This window comes from Trachypithecus francoisi, unplaced genomic scaffold (assembly GCF_009764315.1).
Source record: "Trachypithecus francoisi isolate TF-2019V2 unplaced genomic scaffold, Tfra_2.0 Lachesis_group7, whole genome shotgun sequence".
Taxonomy (NCBI): Eukaryota; Metazoa; Chordata; class Mammalia; order Primates; family Cercopithecidae; genus Trachypithecus; species Trachypithecus francoisi.
The window spans coordinates 63462273-63489029 of NW_022681472.1; the positions used below are offsets into that span (position 1 = coordinate 63462273).

At 35.1% G+C, this 26757-nt stretch overlaps 1 protein-coding gene across 2 annotated transcripts in view; it reads right to left on the minus strand.

Moving 5' to 3' along the window:
* ANGPT1 (angiopoietin 1) overlaps window positions 1-26757 on the minus strand; it is a 267927-nt gene that overhangs the window by 39278 nt on the left and 201892 nt on the right. For both annotated transcript variants that reach the window (XM_033202711.1, XM_033202712.1), the window contains exons 5-7: window positions 21219-21346; window positions 11899-12000; window positions 2077-2243 (exon numbers count right to left, since the gene is read on the minus strand). In XM_033202711.1, the coding sequence (XP_033058602.1) occupies window positions 2077-2243; window positions 11899-12000; window positions 21219-21346 (397 nt within the window). The remainder of the gene's footprint in view (window positions 1-2076; window positions 2244-11898; window positions 12001-21218; window positions 21347-26757) is intronic.

Genomic DNA, 26757 nt, shown 5'->3' on the forward strand with positions numbered 1-26757 from the left:
GTGAACCTCAGCTTTCCTTCCCACAAAACCAGAGGTTTGAAATTAAATTGTTACCTTTTTTCTGGCTTTATAATTTTGATTCTCAAGAAAGAAAAAAGGGAATATCAGAGTGTATGCATCACCCTAGCAGGGAAGACTTATTTTTTTGATCATAAATCTTTATTGTGTGGTGAGAATACAAAATCACACAGATGTCAAAGAAGTGAGAAATGCTCAAAAGGGCAGTGGGGTACTCTAAGAGGAGGTGAGTGCTCCTTCCTCATGCAGATGGCAGAATGGCATTCACGGGATACACTCTGAAGTGCACTGCAGATGCCAACAATCCTCCTAAACCTTCCCCAACACTCTGTGCCCCAACACCCTCCAAGCCTGACACACATGCATATGCATGTGTACGCACACACACACACATACACAGCCACCTATGAAGAACTGAGAGACATTTTGGAAAGGAACCAAAGCAAATTCTTCAGGAGCCTAGAAAAAAGACTAGACTAATTATTTGCTAGTCCTGTTGTCAGGCTGTCTGACATTAGCCAAGTTTCATATAGTTTCAAGTTTCAGGTCAAAACATTTACATAAGAGTATCCCTGATGTTTAACAGTGGTTTTTCTTGTTATAAAACTCTCAAAATATTGACCTCCTTGGAAACATTTCTTCTTACACTCCATTGCATTTTATAAATTTCTCTTCTTTGGTTTCTTGAGCTGTCATTAAGTACACCCTCGCTTCCCCACCAACCCCACCATGAGACTATAAACTCTTTTAGATCTATTTCTCATTCTCTGTTGTGGTGACATCATTACTATTTGTAGAGAAAATGATTATTATGTCTCCAAGGATCCAATCCCATACGTAATCCATTAAAACGAAATGAGTTGTGCCCATGAAAAGATGCAGAATTCAAACTTCTAAAAAATAAAAAAAAAGTTTGTCTTGAAAAGACAAATAAGCAGCAGAAAGAGTTGAACTATGAGATAACCACACAGGTTGAAACAACACACACACACAAGGGTTGGGTTGCTATTGTTGCAATTATTTGAAGCAATGTGCCCACCCTTTAATTCATACAATCAAATTTTTAAGACAGAGGTAGAGCAGTCCCAATATTGAGAGCTAAAAATCATTACAACTCTAATTTACTAAGAACAAAACCGAGGCACACATAATTAAAGACATTTTATATAGGCATCAAGAATTGCATTAATGAGTAGTGGTATAAAAGTAACTAAAATATCTTCACTGTTCCCAAGGAATGCCAGCCAGTTTTTAGTGACCTAGTTAGTAACAAAGCTTGACTTTGACATCTGTAAGACCAGTGCCCAGTAGAATTCCAGGAACATAGAAGTAACACAATAAGTGTTCGTGCAATGAATCTACCACATCACATTATTTCCTTAGCCATATTTTTGTGTGTTTATTTTTCCCTAGTAGACAAGCTCCTCATTGAAAAAGGATAATTGGAAACATGTATCATTAAGTGTATAGTTTATCTATTTTTACATCTGCAATGACATATTATGTATATTGATACCATTATTCCATTTTTTTACTTTTTAGATTATTTACCAAGTAAAACCTCTAACTCATGCCTTATCTTCTCTTTTATGTAAATCATTCAAATATATAAAATTTTACTTTTGTCATCTTCAAGATCATTTGAAAAATACTAATTCAAGAAAAGTCATCAAAAAAAGCAGAACTAGAAAATCTTTTTTAGAATGAAGAGATTATTTAAGCCAATGAGTTTGAGTATAAAGCTCTTATCATTTTTATAAATATGAATTCACTGCAACTTCATAATAATAGCCACATAACAACAGTATGCTTGACTTCATTCACCATTCTCTAAAATTTAAGCCAATATCAAAGATAGTCAACCTATGAAAACTGAAATTTAAATATTTGAAAAAGTCTTTACAGGCTTTTTTGTATCTCTTTGTAATAGGTCTAGACAAAAAACCCAATTTTCATTTTGAAGGATGATTTTCATTTCTTTTTTTTCACATTTTCCCACTACAATTATTAAGTGGCTAGGTCAAAGGTAGTTGAGCACTACACTGTAACATGACTTACCTATAGTTTTGCTTTTCATTTCCTATGTGGAATCTGTCATACTGTGAATAGGCTCGGTTCCCTTCCCAGTCCATTAACTCAATTCTTAGCATGTACTGCCTCTGACTGGTAATGGCAAAAATAAACTCATTCCCCAGCCAATATTCACCGGAGGGATTTCCAAAACCCTGGGAAACGATATAGAGATGCAGTTGTTACTTTAGAGAGGAATTTTTTTAATGTTCAGCATTTAACTATTTTCTAAAAAATAATTAAAAATTATTAAAAAGTAAAGTTTTTTTGTGTTTTACATTTTACACTTTTTTTCTCCAATGATTGACATTTCAAGAATTCTCTGTTTCTCTTCATCAAAGCTTCTGTCCAATTCTTACTTAGTACAATAAAACCTCTGTTATTCAAATCTGTGTGGATGAAACATTTTGTATAAAATAAATCTAGTTAATAGGTTTAACTGGAAAACAATTCTCAATTCAACTTTTGCTTTTGAAAATGTCTCTAAACTAGTTAACAAAATATTTTGAATAGAGTTTAAAGATTTTTCAATGAACACTATAAGGGTGATATTAGACAAGTTATTTAACAATATTATTTTTACTATTATTATTCACAAATGCAATTATGTTTCAACAATAACTTCATATTTAGGTTGGTGCAAAAGTAATCGCAGTTTTTGCTATTACTTTCAATGGTTAAAACCACAATTACTTTTGCACCAAACTAATAGATTACTAGAACCATGACTTTTGGAGCTTTAAGTTTCTTATTTTTAAATATTAATAAGCAACCCTGTAAACCCATGACTGTAATCATTTACAAAGCTGCACTGGCATTGGAATTTTGAGGCAGAATGCTGATTTGTAAGCGCTCTTGAGTGAACCTAGCTGACTGCTTGGCTTCTAAATGTCAACATGAGTCTATTGTTCTCTTTGGGTGAAGTCAAGGTTGTTAAGTATTCAAAATAATTCTTTGTAGGGAGAAAAAAGTGGTCCCAAAAGAAAGCCAATGCTTAATGTTGGAGCTGTTAGTCATAGGAAAAGAAAGAACTAGAAACTTGCTGGCATTCTAGATTTGGGGTATTCACAATTGCCTCAGAAAATACTCATTGGCAATGCTTGAAGTTCCATGTAATTCTTGATCTACATATTTGTTTCACTGGCTGTGTTGTGAGCTCCCTGATGATAGAAGCTGTGTTGTATTTGTGAATTTCCAAAAACCAGTGAAGAGCTGATATGCACTGAGCATTCCAGTAGGGTTCTTTTGAAATTCAAAGAAAAAAGTAGAAAGAAAAGCATAGATGAAAGAAGCAAGAAAGGGAGGGGTAAACGGAGGTAAGGAGGAAGGAAAACAAAATATTATAGCATTTTGCAATAACACACGGAAAAGTAATCTTCAAGCACAATTCTTGTTGTAGACAATACAGTTAAGTGTTGAGGAAGTATTTCTTAAAGTGTCCAAACTTGCGCGCTACCTCTTCCGCCAACTGAGTTACTTACCAAAGTTCAAAGGTGTTTGGTACCATATCCATTTATGCCAGTTCAGTTATTGCAATATTTATAAAATGTTATGCAAATAAGTTAAATATTAGTGGGAAATGAGAGTTTTAATTTTTTTATAAATATCCGGATTTGCTCAATAAAAGCAAATTACTGAAACTTTTTTTTTGAATTAGGAATTGTTGAAACTCTAAAAGACTGGGAAAAATACAAAAAATTTAAAGAATTTTTAACATATTGCCTTGCATGTGTCTTTATGTACTGTTCTATTTTTAAAAAACTGAAACTAGAGATTGGATGCATTCTACTACTGGAAAGTTTTAGGAAAGAACTGATGACACAGAATTCCAGGCTTGGGCCCTTTTTTTTTTTTTTTATTAATGGGTAAGTGATGTATATTGTTATATTTAAAGTTAAAATTAACATATGTGTACACTTTTATTATTCCCAAATTTAACTAAGTTTTTTGATAGGCTCAATATACTTGGTCCAGATTGCATTGAGTATATACTCTTCTGAAGACCATCTACCCATAGCCTCACAGAAAAGATATAAGACCCACTGAAGTTAGTACTCCGTTGGCTCTTTGCTTCTCTGTTCCTAAGATGCTCAAGTCACACTTTGTAAAAGTTTCACAGTGGCAAGAAATATTAGAGCAATTTCTGGTGTGCTAAGAATTTTACACATTTTTATGGCAGCCAATGCTACCTACTAAGGAGAAGAGCAAAACTTACCTTCTCCAAAGCAGAAACAAAACAGAAAGTTACAGGAGGCTGAAAGTCAAAGAGTTAGCACTTTCTCAATTGCAACAGCCCCTGGGAAGAAGAAGAAGGCCACTGGGATTTTTCTTGCATTTTTTTGCAGCTCAGACATGTCAAAACTCTAGCCACCTGATGATTCCCTTTTCTGTGCTGTCATTGAAAAGGGATTCAACAATTATACTCAATGTGAATAAAGAGGCTGGGAATGATGAAGTGTTAAGTTTTGGGTCACATATTTCCATGCTGTTGAAAGTGTTGTGTGGGTAAAACTCTCCAGCTTCCCCAGGGAAACATGCAGTGATTCTGGGTGAGCCTTAGAAATGGGCAAGCATTAGCATCATTCATAGGAGAGCCTCCATCCCTGTCTCCACATGCAGGCCTGTACTTCTCTCTAAATGGAAATAAATATGCCTTCCTAAACAGTTGTTTTGCATTTTTGTCTTTCAGGAAGAAGCGACTAAAAAGAAAGAAATATAATTTGCATTTAGAAACTAACATTTATTTCGAGCTCCTTCCCAAAAAACTATCCAAGCATGCTCTATTATGAGAGCAAAGTGTTTGAGTACAATGAATCAAAATGGCTGCAGTATGGGGAGGAAACCTTCTAATAGCCAAGTGTAGTGATCCATAAACAGCTGTTTCATCATCAAGATGAAAAATACGTGAAAGAAGGGAAATTGTGTTCCCACATTAATAAACTGTCTTTTGGAGAGTTTATCAGGCACGGCCACAGATCTGATATGTAGGACAAAGGCTTGTCTTCGATGAAATAACCTCTACCCCTTATCTCTGGCTCCAGATTAAAGCCTTGATCTGCCACATATTTGCTGTAGAGCTATCGACTTTGTTTCTGAGCCTCAGTTTTTCTGTCTGCAAAACAGGGATTACAGACATCATTTTCATATACAAGGTTTTGAGAATAAAATTGAAAATATACCTGAAGCACTTAACCAAGCACTAATACACAGAAAGCACTTAAAAATCTAGCTGTTGTTATAGTTAAAATATATGTCACAATATATAGTAATTTTCTTGTTAGTTGCTTCTCTTCCATGAGACTGTAGTCATATGCAGGGAAGCAAGTTCCTTTCTACTTTGTATAAGAAAAGGAAAAAGAATAATCTAGGGTCTTGTCGTAGCCTAAAAATTAATAAAGAGACACTGAAATAATTATTTAAGAGCCTCTCAGAGGACTAATGTATTATTATACTAAATTGAGAGTTGGTTTATACAAGTCAGTATTGTCATTTTAATCTAAAAAGTTAATTATTAAATTAGAAATTACAACCAACTGATTGCAATTGGGACTAAACTATAGTACTAATGAAAGCACAGACTACTTTCTTATTCTTACATTTGCTTCCAGGTACTAAAGTATCTGTTTCCTTCAACTCTCCCTTAGTGCTATCTCTTTCAATCCCTCTCTTTCCATATCGCATGAGTTTTAGGAGCTACAAAAGAGGTAATTTTTAAAGTCTTATACCATGCTAATAAGTTAATAGTTGTGATAATTGCTTTCAACCAGGAATGCATATCAGAAACAGCTGTGGGGCTTTTAAAACAATATAGATGGTTAGGCCCCCCACGAAGATTCTGATTCAGTATGTCTGGGATGGACTCAAAGCGCTATACATGTAAAAGGTTGCACATGTTAGTCTGCTATGAACTGAAGGTGGAGATCCATATAAATGTGATTTGGAATAGATATTCCAAGTGCAAACTAAAAAGAATATATTAATCAAATCAAATTATTTGCGAGGTACACAGGAAAAATGCAGGAGTAAAATCCCATCTTCATACTGGGGTCCCTATGGGGAGGAAAGTTTTGATTACGTGTCTGGGACTGTCCTTCAAAAATTCATGTTCATGCCTAAAAGACAGAGTCAGCCAATCCATATGCTCCAAAATAGGCTTACACATTATGGCACATAATAGTTTACCGCAGGTCTTTATTTTACCCCAAATAGCCTGTAGCTTCCATAAAAATAAAAATGAGGAGATCGAGACCATCCTGGCTAACACAGTGAAATCCCGTCTCTACTAAAAAAAAAATACAAAAAATTAGCCGGGCGTAGTGGCAGGCGCCTGTAGTCCCAGCTACTCGGGAGGCTGAGGCAGGAGAATGGCGTGAACCTGGGAGGCGGAGGTTGCATTGAGCTGAGATCGTGCCACTGCACTCCAGCACTCCAGGCCGGGCGACAGAGCAAGACTCCGTCTCAAAAAATAAAATAAAATAAAATAAAATAAAAATAAAAATGAAAGTATGTACAAAATTCTGTGCTGATATTGAAAAAGCAGCAATGAATGATTAAACATTACACTACAATTTCCTCTTTTTCATGAATAAAATCTAAGGATACTATGTCATGTACTTTTGTAAAAACGATGTTTAATGATGTCAATCACAATCCGCTGAAAGGTTTTGATTCAGTAACTCAGATACATTGTTAATTGATTTTATTTCTTCTCTAGCTCTCTAATAAAGGGATAAAAAGACACTGAAATTTAATCTGAACTAATGCTGACTTAAAATTGGCCTTAAAAAGCACATCTTACTCAAAAAACACATGAAAAGGAAAGATCAACATTTGTTAGTTTTTGCGAAAACCTGCAGAAATGTTCAATTTCAGTTTGTGCTTTTCCTAGTTAATAAAATAATTGTCTCTGATACTTTATTTGTTTTGTCTGAAAATGCTCACAGGAAGCGTTGACTTTTTATAGATGGAGTAAAACTGAAACCAGACACAGTCCATGTATTCCATGGGATTCATCTTTTTTCATACAAATTATTTAAAAACAAAACAAAACAAAACAAAACAGATAAGACAGAGCTGTGGCTTTCAGGGCGCTTTCAAATGCAGTTGAATGGTACATCTCCTCTAAATGCTGAGACATGCAACCCAAGAAAGACTGAAACAAATTTTGTATTTCAAAATTTTTAATTTCTTATGCCTTTTTTCTCTTTTTAATGTGAAGATGTTAAAATATAGTTGAAAATGTGCTCTCGACTTCTTTCCAGAAACAAAGAACTCCCGGAAGGAATGGTGCTCACACTGAAATTTTTGAGTGGATAGGAAGTTCTGTTTATGGGGGTAATTGCTCTCAAAATAAAGCAAGTTTGTCTCAGGGCATCAGTCACTGCCTACTACAGTATAAAATTAGGCCATTTAGGGTACTATTTGGAACTCGTAGCTTCATTGCGCTTTATATGTGCAAGTACTGCTGATAAGTGTTATTGCTGGAGGCCACTAAAGGGTATCCTTATGACTTGAAAGAACTAATACCTTCTCTAAGTGCCTCATTAAAAAGCCCACTCCAGACTTTCCTTTCAGGCAAACATCTTTACAAATCCATAAACCAGATTTTGCTAAATCTCCTCATGAAGAAGGTTAAGTGAAAGCTAAACTTAGGTAAGAGACATGTAGGCTTAAATGTCAAGAATCCAAAAATTGGTAAACCTTTCATATTGACAGAGGTTTAAAAATAATGATAATATATAATATATATTTGTAATTACACGTGATGGGAATCTTACAAAGCAAGAGGCAGCCCATAGATATCAATCAGTATGAAGGGAAGGAAGGAGAGAGGAAAGGCAGAAAAGAAAGAGAAAACTTGATTTCTGCACTCATTGCCCAAGGGAGAAATGTAGCATCCTAGTGTATATAATAGTAGATTGGTAGACTGGAGAAGAGTTGGGGTATGCCAAGTTCTTGTTATCCCGAAGATTATACACCCTTAGCTGAAGAAGTCAGCAGGCAGTTCTTTGGATGCAGGAAATAGAAGTAGGCGTGATTGATAAGAACTGGCATAAGAAGTCTATATCCATTCCTGGTGGAGTCATGTTATTTTGTCTTTAGGTGAAAGAAAAACTAGATAAAGAACCGAAACACTTTCTACCATGCGTTTTAACCATCTTGTAACATATGATGAATATTTTCCATAAAAAAAAAAATTCTTCAGCCTCATTTTTAGCCAGAATGTTTCAAAATTTTGGAGCTTATCTCATTTTTTGATCATGCAAAATTGACATTCATCTGATAAATGTTTCAAGTTTGAATAAAGCATGATAGTCTTTCTTGTTTTAAAAAAGGGAGGAGGGGTAAACTCCATAAAACATGATGAATAAAGAATTTCAGTTTTGTTCCAATAATGAAAAAAGAATTGCTTAGAAATAGATATATTTGGTAAATACTTACAAGACATGAATTGATTCCATACTTAACAAGTCAGTATCTCTTGCTTAACATGCCTAGCTTGCCAAAGCAGCAGATGTTTACAGTTAAGAATTCACCATTTTGGAAAGTCACCATGATGACAACTTTATATTTATTTTTCTGTTATCATTAATTTTAATAATAATGTATTTCAGATTAGCCTGAGTCTCTATCTATAGTCTGATTTTCAGATGACTTCTTCACATCACATTTTAGCGGTGAAAATAATCATGAATTAAGATGGTTTGCAAAACAGTATTTTTGGCATAGTTAAGTGAAATTTTTGGTGTCTTTGATATTTTCAACTTGGATCATAAAAATACTGTTCACTGAAAATTCAGTGTGCCAAAGTGCTTTACTTACATTATTTCTAATCCTTGAAACATCCCTGTGAGGCAGGTGAGGTATTATCATTGTCCTATTTTAAAAAGTTAGTTAGAAAGCTAAGGTGTGGTCAAAAAAAAAGCTAGGCGATTTGTCAAAAGTCACTCCTCTTGTAAATGGCAGAGTGATTTTTTTTTTTTTTTTTTTTTTTTTCAGACAGAGTCTTGCTCTGTCACTAGGCTGGAGTGCAGTGTCGTGATCTCAGCTCACTGCAACCTTCGCCTCCCAGGTTCAAGTGATTCCTCTGCCTCAGTCTCCCAAGTAGCTGGGAGGCATGCACCACAACACCTGGCTAATTTTTTGTTATTTTAGTAGACATGGGGTTTCACCATATTGGCCAAGATGGTCTCGATCTCTTGACCTACTGATCCACCCACCTCGGCCTCCCAAAGTGCTGGGATTACAGGCCTGAGCTACTGTGCCTGGCCTGTAACTGTTAATATAAACATAATTCAAAGTCTGTTTTTTCGAATATAGGTAATCTTTTTTTTTTTTTTTTTTTTTTTTTTTTTTTTGAGACGGAGTCTCGCTCTGCCACCCAGGCTGGAGTGCAGTGGCGCGATCTCAGCTCACTGCAAGCTCCGCCTCCCAGGTTCACGCCATTCTCCTGCCTCAGCCTCCCGAGTAGCTGGGACTACAGGCACCCGCCACCTCGCCCGGCTAATTTTTTGTATTTTTTAGTAGAGACGGGGTTTCATCGTGTTAGCCAGGATGGTCTCGATCTCCTAACCTTGTGATCCGCCCGTACCGGCCTCCCAAAGTACTGGGATTACAGGCTTGAGCCACCACGCCCGGCCTTATGGGTAATCTTTTATCCCTCATATATTTTTAGAATCACCTAGGCAGGAAGAGGCCTTCAATATGACCTAACATTCCAATTCTCCATAGCAATTCCAAAAGATAATTATCTACTTTCCATTTCCACTGAAGATGGGGAGGGCTTGCCACTTAATAGGCAGTCCATTTGGTGTTGGGATTAATCATTGGAGAGTTTTGTTCATACTTGGTCAAATTTTGCCTTCTTGGAATTTTACTCGATTCATTATTGCACTACCCTCTCAGGCATTCTTCAAATGCACATTCTAATTTGGTAAATCTGGGCCAGAGCTTGAGATTCGTATTTCCATTAAGTTTCCAGAGGATGCTAATACTGCTGGTCCCTGGACCACATCTTGAGAAGCAGGCTCTAGTACCATCTACCTCCATCCAGTTAACTAAAATAGCTATCAGGTTTATGCCTAATTCTTTTTTTCTCCAGGTGTTTACCTGTTACAGATGTAATTTCCAAATTCCTCCCATCCTGCTTATAATCCCTAGGATAAGTTAACTTGTTTGAAAACCTCCAGAATTGAAACTATATTTTTGATGTAACCAGATCATGGCAGACACCAGTGAGTTCTGCATTTTATGTGATCCCCTAAACTACTAGTAATGTATACTGAGTACATTAATCTTTGTTAATTCAAAATGAGCTTAGAACCAAATAAACCTCTTTCAAATACTAAGTCCTTAAGGCAATTTGTCACTCTTACCCTGTTTTCTCACAGTTAATTTAGGTATTTTTTATCTAGGTGAAATAGTCTACAATCACTCTGTGGAATTATATCTTGCTGGCTTCAGCCTACCTTTCCATCTTGAGTTTATGATATAACAAAGACATCAGGATTCCAACTTTGTGTAAGTCCAAACTTTTTAAACGTGCTTTCAGACTGTTCAACTGAGTATCTGATAAAAATGTATAAGCAGTGACACCAGTGGAAACCTCCGTTCATTTATTCAAATCCCTTATTTACTGTCATTTGACCAACTATGAGCCTATTAATGGGCAAACTCTGAGGCAAATCAACCATAGTTTTTACAAACTGTCTACAAGAATATCAAGACAGAACCGAGGCTAGTATAGCATTTCTTTCTCTCTACCTGTTGAGAGAAAATTTGTCAAAAAATCAAGACACGAATTATCTAGAGGTTTCAGCTGCAAAAGAATGAGACTCCATAAATATAGATTCTCCTGCATTACTATGCCTTTACATTCTGTCATCAGATTTTAATATTTAATATTATAGGCACCGACTACGTGATTACTGGATTTTAGATTCTTTCAACCCTTGCTCATCTCTATTTCCTTTTAAAATGGGCATAGTGTTAGCTAATAGGGCTGATATTAAAACTTAGATAAGAAATTACATATAGGGCTGGCATATTGAGCATTAGAAAAGAGATGAGCTGTGATGATGATGATAATGATGATGATGATGATGATGATGCCTGCTGTTATTTTGCAGACCCCAATGAACCATGGCTCACAGTTCATACCTTTGTGTACTCCTCGTGCCCTAAATCTGGACTTTCCCTGTGACCAACCATAACCAACAGAATGCAATGGAGGTAACACTGTTTCATTCCTGGGTCTAATAAAAATAAAAAAGGCTGAAAGCTTCTGCTTTGTCTTTGGAGGATGACAAGTGCTACATAAGAAGTCTGATAACCCTGCATCACTTTACTGAAAGAAGCTTAGCCTAGCCATATGGAAAGGTCACATGGAGAAGCTTCCAGTCAACAGCCAGCAACAATTAGCCAGTTATGTGTGTGAGGCTATTGCTATTACCCATCCTGTTCCACAACCTGCAACCCTGCACAGCTCCCTTGGTCAGGCTCACGTATCCAGCGAAGGTCTGAGTTCTAGCTTCCCCCACCCTTATTCAACTAGGAACAAGCGCAAAGAATACACAACAGTTCACCAAATAATTTCAGTAATATGTTTTTCTTTCTGATGCACATGTGGAAATCATTTACTGAAAATGATTTATGAGTGTTTTGGGTCTAATGAAAATAATAACACTAATGTATCATTTTATTTCAAAAATAACTCAGAACCACCTAAAAATACAAAGATTCATCAAAGAGTATGGAGAAGATAACTTCAAGATAAAACAGCAAAAGGCACCATAAATTCTTCCATCTTACCATTTTATATTCTTTCCAGCCTCTTTGGAAATCTAGACTTCCATCTTCACGATGTTGTATTACAGTCCAACCTCCCCCATTGACATCCATATTGCAAAATACCTGACAAATGGAAAACAAAGTCAAGTAAAAATACTTCTACTTTAAAAACATATATCTTACATGTTTCAAAATAGGAATAAGGTGAACAGGTCTGTAGATTACAAAAACTAAAATTACTATATTGAACAAGGTTAAGTTAGATATATTATTGGTTATTTCTTCCTATGATTCATATTTGAGTTATTTCTGATTACATTCCATCAATGATGAATAAATTACTTGCACAAATTTTAGTCAGCTGAAAATTAAGTCTTTATCTCAGACTATAAAACATTCTAAAAATATCTTTGTTTTAAATGAAAATAAGCATTTGAGTATGTTCAAAGTTTTGGAAATGCTACCAAATTTCCAAAGTTACAGACCATTTGATTGCCAAAATACGCAACTCAGAATTTTAAAACTTTAAATTGATTGAAATGGGTGTACAATAAGAATAAAAAAATTGTTAAAATATCATGTCTTTAACTATCACGTATTTCATTGCCTATCAATTATTATATATGTACATGTTACAATAGTTATCCTTGATGAGTCAATATTTCATTAGAGGCAACATTTGTGGCATAACATATGGAGAATGTATTATTTGCTTGTATTTTAGTCATGAGCAGTAACAGGAGAACATGACATACTATATCTCTTCTGACTGTGACAAGAATTTCTTGCCCATGTAGAAAATTTATACAAATCTTTCAAAGACTTATGCTTATTTTAATTATTCAAAATACAATGGTATTTATTTAGAAACGGACTCATTTCCCCCAGAGTCTACCCAAGAAGAGAAACATATCTGTAATGGGATTATCTTTGGAGAGCAATCACTATAATTGACGTAGCATGAATGTGGCAGCTTGATTATTCAATGGGGACTATTCCTCAACAACTGAATACTAAAGCATGTTGAAGGCTGGCTAAAGGTGGGATATGATGTAACAGCAACAAGCAGGCTATGAAGACACAGAGCTAAGCTCTGATTAAAGAAAAAACCTCAAGTGGTTTCCCTGAAGCATTGCATTTGGAACACAAGTAGCAAAAAGGGTATAAAAGCAGTGGCAAGACACATCATGCAAAGAACAAATTGTCCATGTACTTCCTCAGAGTGAAAGGGTCTAAGATATACATGACTACTTGTGGGCATATGAAATAGGACAACTCACCTCCCAAGGCTCTCCCCCTACTTTGACAACAGCCACACATACAGTATGTCTTCATTAACCCCAGGAATTGACTCACCTCCAAGACTGTACATTTGAAATTTTGATTCCTATCCCAGTCGTCCCCACCACCACTAATCCTTTAACTTCTGCGCCTGCTGTTAGTCCTCAACATAATCTCTAGCTACACTTTTATCTTCCGTAATTCTAATTAACTTATTCATTTATTTTTTGTTTTACTCAACAACCATTCTTGGGCATCAGTTTTCACTTACAGCTGGGGATATTATTATAAATACAATATGGGTCAGTTATCAAACCTCTCAAAGTTTCAATAGTGACTGATCCCATAGGATTAAAGAGACAGAGTTCAGAGTTTTCAGCTCTAATAGGCCGAAAAATCATGGAGACAATAATCTAAATGAGAAATTTAAGAAAGAAAACACGAGCAAAGAAAACGATCATAGTTTTGGACACCTTAAAGGCTAGCAAAGAAAGTGATCGTAGTTTTGGACACCTTAGCCTTTGAAGTAGCATAGATATCCAAAGAAAAAAGTTTATGGAGCCGTTTGAGATGATCTAGACCAAGGATAAAAATATGGATAAGAGCGTAAGGAAGTAAGAAAGGAATTACTATTAACAATGACATGATTGTTAAGGACCATATAATATAAACACCTTACATGCATTTTCTAACTTATTCTCATGATAGTCCTATGTAGGAAGTAGGTATGATGATCATCTCCATTTTACAGATGAAAAAATACTGAAGTTCAGAGTTTGTTCAGTAATTTACCACTGATTATATTCAACAATAAGCTCTGGATATGGGATTTAAAATTGATTTGAACTGGATTCAGAACTGAACCCTATGTCTACCTAATTGAAAATTATTGGGAATAATCTGCTTAAAAGTATTTGTTAATAGCATGAAGACAAAAGCAATTACTTAAATAAGTAAAGAAAAAGTTGGAAATAGTTGTGTGTGGCAGAGAGTGAGAAGAGTCAAAGAATGGGCTTTGGTGAACACCTGAGAAGGATAGAATATATCAGAAAACTTTAGATGGGCAGAGATTTCTTTCAATTTACTGCTGTCCCCAGTACCTAGAGGTGTGCCTATCCTGTAGTGGGTACTGAATGAATATTTGATAAACAAATAGAGATGGAACAGGAGAGATAAAATAGGAAAATTTGATTAATGAAATGCTAAGAAAGAGATGGATTTAGAGTTGGGAAGGTGATCATCAAAGGTTTCAGAAAAGTCAAGATAAAAAATGATTAATAAAATATAACTTCAATTTGAATGAAGGAGCCTTTAGTGACCTTGGTGAGAGAGAATGTGGATTCCTGTGGGAACAAAATCAGATGGCATAGTTTCAAGAGGGCATAGGTGGTAATTCAAGAGAAGTGGTCAAAGTGGAGCTTTACTGGTGAAATTTAAATGAGAAAAAAAGGGAAGTGAAAATATCAAGGAAATATTTTGCTAGAAGCAACGAATATCACCATTTTCTCAATTAAATTTGATCGTGTCCTGACTTGTTAATCCAGAATGAATGTTTTTATTCAAATTTTTATTTCCTAATGGACATTGATTGCCTGAAAGTTTGCCAAGTTGTGTTTGCAAAGCTGTAAAGTCCACTTATATACTCAGGGAAAAGAATCACTACATTTATAAATGTAGAGTGCAGAGAGGAAACTATACTGTACAGGTTTTAAATTACTGTTACCTAGATTATTAAAACTCTATGCACTTAGTTTTTAAATCACTCACAAATTTTTGAAAAAGACAACTTTCCTTCTAAACAGAGGCATCTTAGTTTTTAAACCACTCGCAAATTTTTTCAAAAGACAACTTTCCTTCTAAACAGAGAAATCCAGTGACTTGTAAATGTTCAGATGTGCTGAGAATGCTTCTTAAATAAAGAGCTAGAGAAAAAAACCATTGGGAAATATAAATTACCCAGGCAGATTACTAAGTTGGAAGCTGAGGGGCAGAGAGGTTAAAGGGTTGAACATATGCTTCCCAATTCTTACGAAGACTTAACAACATCAATGATAACAGCTGCTCTTTGTGTTATATAGAAACAATGGAGCTGAATAACACCTTGGTTAACAGCGCCAACTTGAGTGCTACGTTGCCTGGATTCAAAACCCACCTCTGCTCTCTCTATGTATCTCTTAGATATTTTCTGATAATTTGATGAGTTAATGTATATAGAATTTTTAGAATAGCGTTTGGCATTAACAGGCATTGACGCTACTCCCATCTCTTACATATATTACTGATGACATAATATATATTTATGCCATGCATTATACAACATATGTATATAATGTAATATCTAATATGTATATAATATTTAAATCTAATATACTATAGTTATATAACCTTGTATAGAAATTTTATAATTTATTATAAATAATAGAAAATATACAAAACCAAAACATGTAGAAGTTCAATAAATGGCCGGGCGCGGTGGCTCAAGCCTGTAATCCCAGCACTTTGGGAGGCCGAGACGGGCGGATCACGAGGTCAGGAGATCGAGACCATCCTGGCTAACACGGTGAAACCCCGTCTCTACTAAAAAATACAAACAACTAGCCAGGCGAGGTGGCGGGCGCCTGTAGTCCCAGCTACTCGGGAGGCTGAGGCAGGAGAATGGCGTGAACCCGGGAGGCGGAGCTTGCAGTGAGCTGAGATCCGGCCACTGCACTCCAGCCTGGGCGATAGAGTGAGACTCCGTCTCAAAAAAAAAAAAAAAAAAAAAAAAAAGAAGTTCAATAAATTATCCTTATAATTATGATTTCTAGGCTCTATTTATTATAATATTGGCATCACTAATCTTTGAGCATGTCGCCTTTCTATATGTATTATGTATACATATATATATACACACACACACATATATGTATATTTAAGAGGTTGGACTCACTCTAGCAAAGACAAAACAAAAGCCTATTATTTTTAGTCAGAAAAAAAAAATCCCTATGCTTAACAGATGAAGGAAATTCAAAAAAATACATGGTAGGTTTTAGAAAGATTTGAGACATGAAAGACTTGAAAAGTTCATTTGCCAGTATTGTGTGGTCTGTGCTACCTGGCAGTGTCCTTCCGTGAACAAGGCCCTGCTACATAAACTATGGCTATTGCATTTATCGATCATATAACTTAGGCTTAATTCTATCCAAGAAATGACTGAACTGGCTTCTATCCCAGGCAAGGTCAAAGCTTTCAAGAATTAAACACTTTTTAACATAATACGGAGGCTTAAACCCAAACAAAACGGGGAAATTTGATTCACGCAGTTTTTACACTTTTATGTTCCATAGAGGTTGGAATGATTAGACTTGTGAATGTTAATTATTCTTCCATACCATAAATGAAAAGGGCTTAACCCATTTGTTATAGTACTTTTCCAAGAATTAGGGGAATTGTGAGTTCAGAATCAAATTTTTAATATTTTACAATAAGCAGAGTAATGATTAAATGGTTTGATTTTTGGATGAAACTAGGCATTTGGTTTTGGAAACATAAAGTGAAAGGAAAAGTCCTGTTTCCTACTACTATACATTGAAGGGAATTCAGAAAGAAAAATAAGCACAAGACATTAATAATATAAAAGCAAGAGGTAAATATAGAAATGACCTAAATCTAATTTTCTTTCTGCTTGAAAAATTAAATAGTCCTACAAAACCGTCTTTGGCTTCTACATTTGAAAAAATAACATTTCTCTAACTTTCAAAGACTTTTTTTTTTGGTATAGAACAATGTCAACGGAAAAAGTTACTGTATTACAATCCTGTTATACTTGCAACTCTTACACTGACTACAAGATGAATAGTGTCTGTTCATTGTTTTGTCACTTTCCTTTAATAACCCTAGTTTATTTATTGGTCTATACCATGCATATCTGATGCTTCTGTTTTTGTGTGGGTTGCCTTGATATTCTTACCCTTGCCAAAACTTCTGGAAACATCATAATGAGCAATGCTTTGGCTAAGCATATGCAGGGGTAGCACCAACCTTCCCATTTACAATGTACAGTCTACATGGAAGGGTGAAAGTCCTAAAGATGAATTTTGCTAGCACTTTTTATAGGATTGACAGAATGCTGACAATTTATTTCAAGATGGAAGAAACTGAGATTATAGGATGGTGAGAATGAGGTGGGTTATAGTGAGAACATGAATCAACTTACCTCATTTTCTAAACATAAACCCTTGCCTGTATAGCTCACATGTCATACGTGTGTTTACCACCCCATGGGGCAACAGGTTCATATTCAAAATTATAAATGATATAATTTCAATTATTGTTAACATAATGATCCTGCTTAATCCTCTGATTAAAAGGGTGTATTCTAGAATGAGATTCCTTTGTTTCAAAGTCAATGTTCAATATTTGCTAAGAATTTGTTTGGGGCAGGTTATCTTTGTAAAGTAGGGATAATGGGAGTCTCTATATCATAGGGTTGTTGAAAAGAGTAAATGAAGGAGTATACATATATATATACACACACACACACACACATACACACATATACCAAGCATACATATACAGTAAGCATATATATATTTAGATATCTATATAGCATATATAGATATATAGCTACATAGTAGATATATAGATATATACTATGTAATATATAGTATATATTATATCTATCTATCTATATATCTACATATGCTTAGAAGAAGACTGGCAAACTGTAAATGCACAATACATTTGAGCTATTTTGTTAATCAGCTTGTAAATTACTTTTGAGGAAATTCATACAATATTTGTTCTTACCAGTGTTATGCTATGCCATTATACTAAGGGATTAAACACTCAATTTTTTACCTGCAAAAATGTGTATGTATGTCAGTCTGAAATACCCATCTTCATTATAGAACAATGTTACTACTTGTAAGAGAATCTATGATTATAACAGGGAAATAATAAAACAAGAGAATGAGCATCTAAGTCCAGAAGAAGGCCAAAGTCTTTCTCTCTTCAGCTCAATTATCTCCCCTTCTCATCACACTCTGTTAGTATTTCAACAAAACTAAATCTAAATCTAACAATAGTCCTGACCAGGTAATGTGGGAAGTTCTTCTCTCTGAAAAGCCATGGGGACCATTCAGCAGTGATACAATTTGCTCCTTGTGGGTACGTATAGGTATGTTACTGCTAACCTGTTCAGGTTATTATTTTTTTAGACTAAATATCAGAAGTTAATTCAGTAGATACTTGACATTTGTGAATTTAATATTCTAAGTTTTATTTATTTAAGAAAACCCAGGCCGGGCGCGGTGGCTCAAGCCTGTAATCCCAGCACTTTGGGAGGCCGAGATGGGTGGATCACGAGGTCAGGAGATCGAGACCATCCTGGCTAACACGGTGAAACCCCGTCTCTACTAAAAATACAAACAATTAGCCGGGCGAGGTGGTGGCGCCTGTAGTCCCAGCTACTCCCGAGGCTGAGGCAGGAGAATGGGTGAACCCGGGAGGTGGAGCTTGCAGTGAGCTGAGATCCGGCCACCGCACTCCAGCCTGGGCGACAGAGCAAGACTCTGTCTCAAAAAAAAAAAAAAAAAAAAAGAAAAAGAAAAAAAAAGAAAACCCAAAAGCTCTATCATATTTAAAATCCATCATTTTGTACAAGTGTAAGCTTGACTCTTGCTTTCCTGATGAAACCAACCCAGGAGCCAGCCACGGAAGGAGTGAATTGGATTCACCAACATTCTATTCTATGTAAGCATTGAAAGCAAACCTATCAAGATTATGAATTGAGGTGGGATCTTTTTCTTCACATTACCAGGAGAAGTGGTTCTGCAAATAGCCTGTGTACCATTTGCACCTCATGTTTCAAACTAGAGTGTAGTTGTGGTTATATATAAACTAAAATCCATAGAATGACTAAAGCTGTATTTGCACTGCACCCTTTTCCCCACGGGCCACATGGTGGTACTGGTGAGAAGTAAAAAAAAAAATCTAAAATTGTGAATATTCTTGATCTGAAAACTTATGAATTATTTTTAGATTAATGTATATCATAGAATCACTATGAGTCTAAATGGAAGTTCACTTAATATTTCTAGTCAATTTTATTTTTATAGTCAGATTATAAGCTATAGTGGAACTGACAATAATGTAGAGGTTCTTTCAGGTCTTGAGTAGTACTGTAGGGAAATGATAAAGCAAATATTTTAGCTCCACCTCCTACTCCAGAACAAATTCTCACATACTTCATCTGCTGTGTGTATGGTGCGTGTTTATGACGTGTGTGTGTGTGTGTGTGTGTGTGTGTGAATTGAGTTTAAGCTTAAGTGTGATTTTAGGATATCTTCCTTAGAATAAGTTTTCCTCATCTCCTCATTCCCAGGCTTGCCATTGTATTTCCATTTTTCATTTGTTTGCTTGTTTAAGCCATGGGATTCAATGAAATCTTGCACAGAAATCAAAAATGAAAATCAGGCAAAACCACACTTCTCTGGTAGATGGCTGAGGTAGCAAAGTACAGAACAGTGCCTCCTGCCTTTCCTCCCTCCTGTGCCCACTCCACTCCTACATTTTACCCCCTTATAGACAACATTGAAGGTATCTTTCAAGAAGAAAATTTTGTCACAGCAAAGGGGAAAAAGAAACCATTTTGAGCTAACATAAACAACGATTCATTAAGGAAATCAAGAGAGAAAAAGGACAGTGGTAAAAGGAAGAACTGTATCAGACCTGGACTATAGTCCAGACTTCCTGGGTTGCCAGTTAAGTGGCATTTGGCAAACTGGGCTCCAAGATTCATTTCCTTTGCCTATCAAAGGAGACTAACAATCAGGAAGACTAAGCAAGTTAAGCTGACTTACTATGCACTACATGGAAGTGTTGATATTGCCATCAGCATGTCACTTACTCATTCATTTATTCCAGCACATATTTATTGAGACCTACTATGTGCCAGAAACTATGCTAGGTTCCAGGAAATCAAAGATAAAAGGCACGATCTCTGCCTTTTAGAATTCTGGTAGTGAGAAAGTCATGCAAAGTTGCCTGAGGGAATCAGAGAAGATTCCAAGAGCATTGCACAGACCCCAGAGGAAATGGGGATAAAAGACAAGTAATTTAGGTGGGGACATGAGGGGAGGACAGTCGTTTTATCCTGCAAAGGCACGTGGTCCACTTGGGACCCTGGGCTTCCAGCTAAAACTCATAGACACTAAAGAGCAAGGTTCTTGCCTATTCTCACTCTCTTTGGCTGTCTCACCTCAAAACTTCCCACATACCATGCTTTAAATGGACCATTTATATTGCTATACTTATTGACAGTATTTTATAACTATATAAATAATTGTCTATCTTTATCATTACACTGAAACTGTTTGCTCTATATCTATGTTCCTGAAAAATGCATGACATCCACTTAATAGTATTGAATGAAGGCATGGATGGATGATTTAATGAATAAATGGTAGCAGAGAGTATACAAAAGAGATATCACAGCAGGAAGATAATGTTTGCTTACTCCAAAGTTTGCCTTGGGTCCTGTTCAACGTACTGATGAATCTGATCCTCCAACCCACTCTTTTATGTAAATATGGAAAGCAAATTCTTTCAAGATTATGAAGTAAGATAGGAAATGTTTATCCTATCCTAACAGGAGCAGTAATTTGCAAATAGCTATATCTACCCCTCCCTCTCTGCGCAGCATTTGACTTTATATGATGTGTGTTCTCTGGATTGTTGGGTCTTTGGAAGATGGCTTCTCTTTCCCATACACTCACGGTAGACATGAACTCAACATGTAATCTGTACAAGGCAAACATTTATGAGCAGTGGGACATCCTATGAACACCAGGGAATAAATGCAAAATTTTGTGTGAAAGAAAAGTTATGGGGGTTGGGGATTTCTGTACAATAGGGTTTTCATCCTTTATGGACCTGGGAAACAGAGTATCTCTGGGAGAAAAAAGTTCAAGCATCTCTATATATATTTCCAGTTTAACAAGCTCACAAATCAATCTGATTATCCAGCACTTCAACTGGGATCTGGCTTACATCTCGTAAACAAACACTTCTGGTTTTACCTTTTTGGGTTCTGGCATATTATTAATATAAATAGTGTAGATTCCACTTTTATTAAAACCAGCTTGATATACATCTGCACAGTCTCTAAATGGTTTCTCTTCCTCTCTTTTTCCTCCCTTTAGTAAAACTGCAAAAAAAAAAAAAAAAAGATTGCAATATGTGAATATCAGTACCATTAGTAGCCAAATGGACTCCAATAATAGCTAAGCATGTCTCCATTTCCTCCACACAAATGTCAATATTGCACATAGTAAAAAATTCAATCATAAAGACAATACTAGATTTTGAGGTAGCTTACAAATTAAAAAAAAAAAAAAAAACTGAAGGAAAAAGCTGTAGAACCATTTCTAACTGAATGCTTATATTTTACTTAATTTCTTACTTCTTTTTTTTCTGTGTATCCTTTCCAAAACATCAACTCAAGGAACAAATGACCTGGGCATGTAATATCTTCAATTGGTAGCAATTACATCAAGTTTCCTGCAAAATCTCTAAAACGTTCTCACCTACATTTCACAGGAAAGTCTAAAAAATCGCTAATGCACTCTTTGGAGCAGGAAGAGATAAAGATAAATTCAAACATAAAAATGCAATATGGAAGTTTAAAACACTAAAAAGCAAGTAGTACTGTTTTTCTGCAACTTTATATTGAAGAGTTTCTAGAAAATTTTACCAACAAAACAAAACAAAAAGAATCAACAACTGTTACAATAATTAGATTTGGGAAGTAGAAAAGACTTTATGACCCAACTTAACTACCTACAATGAAAATGTAACCAAACTTTACTTTGTTCTTTCTTTAATGCCCCGAAGTTAAATCATCAGGCAGATGATACACAAATAAAAGAACAATCACATAAATAAGACGTTGAAATTAAATTATACAGGGGGAAGAGTCATAGTAAAGGCTAGAAGTCAAGTGAAGACAGGAAATCTATTAATAGTTAGAGACTGTCTCTACTGAGGAAAACCTTATTTTATTTACTGAGCTTTACCCATTATTAACTTCTTACAAATGAAATAAAAGTACAAAATGATGCACATTTAATAGCTTTTTTTTAGCTAAAGATATGTGTGTTATATTTATAAAATATTCATGATTTAGTATTTTCTATTGTGTATTATTTTAGTAGTCAGTTTTATTTAACCTTTTCCTAGAAATTAAGATTGAGATTATTTTGTAATCTTGCCCTTAAAGTTTCCTATCACTTAATAAATATCTGCTTTCAAACACATTGAGTTATAATAGTCTTTCATAATAAAAATACCAAAGGCTAACTATGAGTCCAAACTTTTACATTAATTTTAAGTGATCTAAATATCTAAAATCCTGGCCTAACTTAACACTGGGCTTCATACTAAATACTGGCCTTTAGTTATCTAATGTTTACTAACTTATAGGTATTGAGCAGTCTAATCTTTGTGGAAAGAATTACTATTTCAATATAAATTACTCAGATTCTTAAAAATATTAAATTATGTTTCAAGAAAATGAAATGTTTAAGTCAGATATGTTGCCATAACAAACAAATAGTACCAAAGCATTTAATAACATTATGATTTTCTATGTAGCTCAAGTCTGCACTAATGGTTTTAATGAATCATACTAATAATTACATCTAAATACCACCATCACAATTTCCATGTCAACACAAAATAAATCAACTAATTAAAGGGCTACAGATTCATATGATAGTGAAGAAGTACTGCACAGAATGTATGCAAATAGCAATTTAAAGATGCACATATACACGCTTACTCAAAAGTCATCTTTAATGACATTGAGGATGTCAATGGATTATATAAAGGTATCCATTCCAAGAGCATTGATGTAGTTTACTGGTTTCATTTATTCTGACTTTATAGACTGCTATTTTTCTAAAACAAAACACAATTTTTAAATTCCACCTACTGGATCCTTTATTCTGTTGAAATGTCAAAAATAACCAAATTAGATGCCCAAAAAAAGAGATGTGAAGAAATACCAACTAAAATTTATGATCACTTGAGACACAGAAAGATGTGGTCAGCAGGAACCCAATAGTAAACCCATTTTTCTCTTTTGAGAGAGAAGGTCATTTATCTATGGAGAAAATGCTTCTCTTGTATATACCACATCCTGTCCTCCCCTTTTTAGTTATGTATGAAGAACATATTCCCTTTTCTTGTCTGCCATCTCTCCTCCCGTTTTTTTTGTTTTGTTTTTTGTTTTTTGTTTGTTTGTTTGTTTCCCCCCACCACTTCAGGAAGATGTTGGAGAAGGGACTATGTGTGGGAAGAGGAAGCTATTTCACACACATTTTTAGTAACTGAGGGAAAAGGAAATAGTTGGGTATTAACTTATTTTTGTGAAAACTAACTGTATAAAATTTGTTGTCAAAACCATGAATACAAATTCTATACTTGGGAAAATGGTTTGAGAATTCTACCATCAAAAGTTACACCTAGTATTATGGTTATATTATGGAATTTTTGTGGTTATGGTAACATATATGAAATGGATATTGTATTTTCTTGAAATTTAACTTGGTATGTTTGAAAAATTTAAATACTCATATTTTTTCAAAAAAAGTCACTCTTTCAAGAAAGATTAGATAGCTTGTTTTTAATTACTTACCAGTTAGCAAGCATATGCCTGAAAGTTAATTCAGGCTACGTTTTAGAGTAGCAAGGCATTGAAAATCAATGTAAAAGCTTCATCCACAGCTTACCTTTGGTATTTTTATTATATACTATGGTTTGAATAAGGTCCCTTCAATAAGGGTAGATTGACCTTTAGAGTTTTTTTCTTCCTTAATCTATAAAATGAGGTAATTATAAATACCTCTGAGATGGGTGCATGAATTACATAACACAGTGCAAAGACAATGAAGCATAATAAGTACTCAAGAAATGGTATTTGTTGTGGTAATGACAACACTCTTAATAGCAATATTATACTGTTACTCCTTCTTATGGAAGGGACACTAGCAGAGTGTGGAAGGCTGGCCAGGCCAGTCTAGCGGGTGGTGGATGCTGCTGTCTTCCACCTTCCAATTAAAACATAGCAGTTATAGTTGACTGGTAATATTTAGGATCACATTGAATTAGCCTCTCTTGGTCAAATTCGGCTAATTGGCTGGTTTCATTCATTGAACAAATCAGATTATACCATTGTTTACATTTAAAAATAAACCCAAAACAGGTAATCTCATCTTGCTGTATATTTTAAGCTTTACCTAAATAGTTAAGATTTAAAGATTATTTCAGATGAAATTATAAATGATTTATATATCAACGTATTGGTTATAAAGGTTTCAATCCCATGACTTTTTGCATGACTCTTTTCTTTGTTAAGTACTGCAGAGTTCTAAAGTCCAATGTCATGCATAGATATTGTAAAACTGAACACCTAGGAAACATTTTAAAATCTAGAGGGACCATAACATTTGAATTTCCTGAACATTGCAAGTGTCAGCACCAGTGACAAGTTTTTTTAGAAGGTCTTGAGATTCAGTTAGATAGAAGTTAGAAATTGGAGGAATATTTAGTAAATGACCAAGACAGATAGACACAATAGACTTGATGGGTCTGAGAGCAGCAGCTCACAACTGTAATAATAGTGCTTTTGGAAGCAGAGGCAGGAGGATCCCTTGAGGCCAGGAGTTCAAGACCAACCTGGGCAGTATAGTGAGACCATGTCTCTTCAAAAATTAAAAATTAAAAAAAAAAGTCTGGACTAAGATTGGATGGAAGAGTAAAAGAAGCATCGCTGGACAGACGGTGGGAACCTTCTGGAGACCTGAAAGAGGACTGTATCTATCTCTCAAAGTGGTTTAAACTTTTTGTAATAACGAACTGATTTGAAAGCATGAGTTAAAAGGTTGATCTTTATGTCTAAAATTCTTTCTTTAATCATATATTCTTATTTTTCCTTTATTATTATTTAATTTCTAATGAGTTCATTTTCCCTCTCATTGAGTTTAGATCCCTGCCAATCCTATCACTGCTTTCCTAGCCTCCCTTTGCTTTCTTCTTAGCCTCAATCCCAGAGTCAGGAATTTAATAATGGTCCATTTGGCATCCCTGGTCTCTCCATCTATTGTTCTTTCATCCACTCACCTTTGCATAGGTAAATCCCAAACCCCAGATGGGCATTCATTCACTTTCTCAACCCCCTTGTAGACCGCAAACACTGAGTCATGTGTAATAAACTTTCTATGACATTTCCTGTAGAGTGTATTGCAAATCTTTCTACTTTTTTAAAAAATTGAATCCTATTCTTATCTTCTCTCACTCTTTATAAATGACCTTTATGGTTTACTATGAAGATCAAAGCCATTTGATATGTCACCTCCACTACCTCCTTCTACCCTACAGAAGTTGTCTTTGCCTATCTTTCCCCTTGCCTTCTGTGTTGACCTCTCCTAGTCCCTTTCAACTTCTCTAATTGTTTTTTTCTTTCCTCTTTTATCAATTTATTTTCCTCTCATCACCTACCATATAGAAGTTCACTAAGATTCCATTCTTGGATGTCTATTTCTTATACATCTGTTCATTTTGCACACTCTCTATCATGGCTTCCAACTGCTGCAGAAAAGATTTATAATATACACAGGCACTTTTTAACACTGAGTATTTGCCTCTCTCTTTGCCTTCAGATTCATATATCTACTTGCCTGTTGGTCAGTCCTTCCTGCTATGCTAGCTTTCATTTGTTTAATGTTACATAATCTTTCCTGCCAAACCACATGTTTGCTCTTTCCCTTATTAGTCCCACTATCCTTCTTCAGTTTTTAATCAGTTGAAAATTAATGAAAGTGGTAATTTTTTTCTAATGAGATAATTATAGTATGGCTTTTCCATTTGTCCCTCTGCTTCTTATCCTCTCTTAGTTCAATCATCCTATATTATTAATTCAACAAACATTGATGGACATTTGCTATTTTTAAAATTTTTCATAGGCCATGGAGATACAGATATAAAAAAGCTCAAGCCTGCCCTTCATGTGCTCACAGCCTGATGCAAAAAAGATCTTCCATGAAAGCTATACCCATGATTAGTAACTTTTATGATAGGACAAAACTCAATTCAAGGTGACTTAAGCAAAAAGATAATTTATTGGATCATGTAACTAAAGAATCCAATGTAGACTTTAAGTAAGTCATGATAAGGTTTCAGGCAATGTGACCAGAAATTGTTTTCTTAGTCTTTTTCTTAACCCACTTATTCTTGGCAATCAACCTGGTCACAAGATAGCTGGCAACAACTTGCAGGGCTATAATGTCACCAGTTTAAATACAGCACCAAAGAGAGTGAATGCAGACAATTGTTATCTTATAGGTATGTATCAAGCATATTGGGAATGTGCAAGAATATACTCCATCTGCCAGGTGGACTTCAGGAAAGCTACCTAGAAGAGATAACAGTTGAAAGAATAAAACATATAGAAAAGCTTATCTGACCTAAATTTAAGAGCCTGGTATGCTAGTTCAAAGACTTTGCCCACACCAATATCAGCAAATAAATCTAGAAAGTCCTAGGAATGAATCATTATTC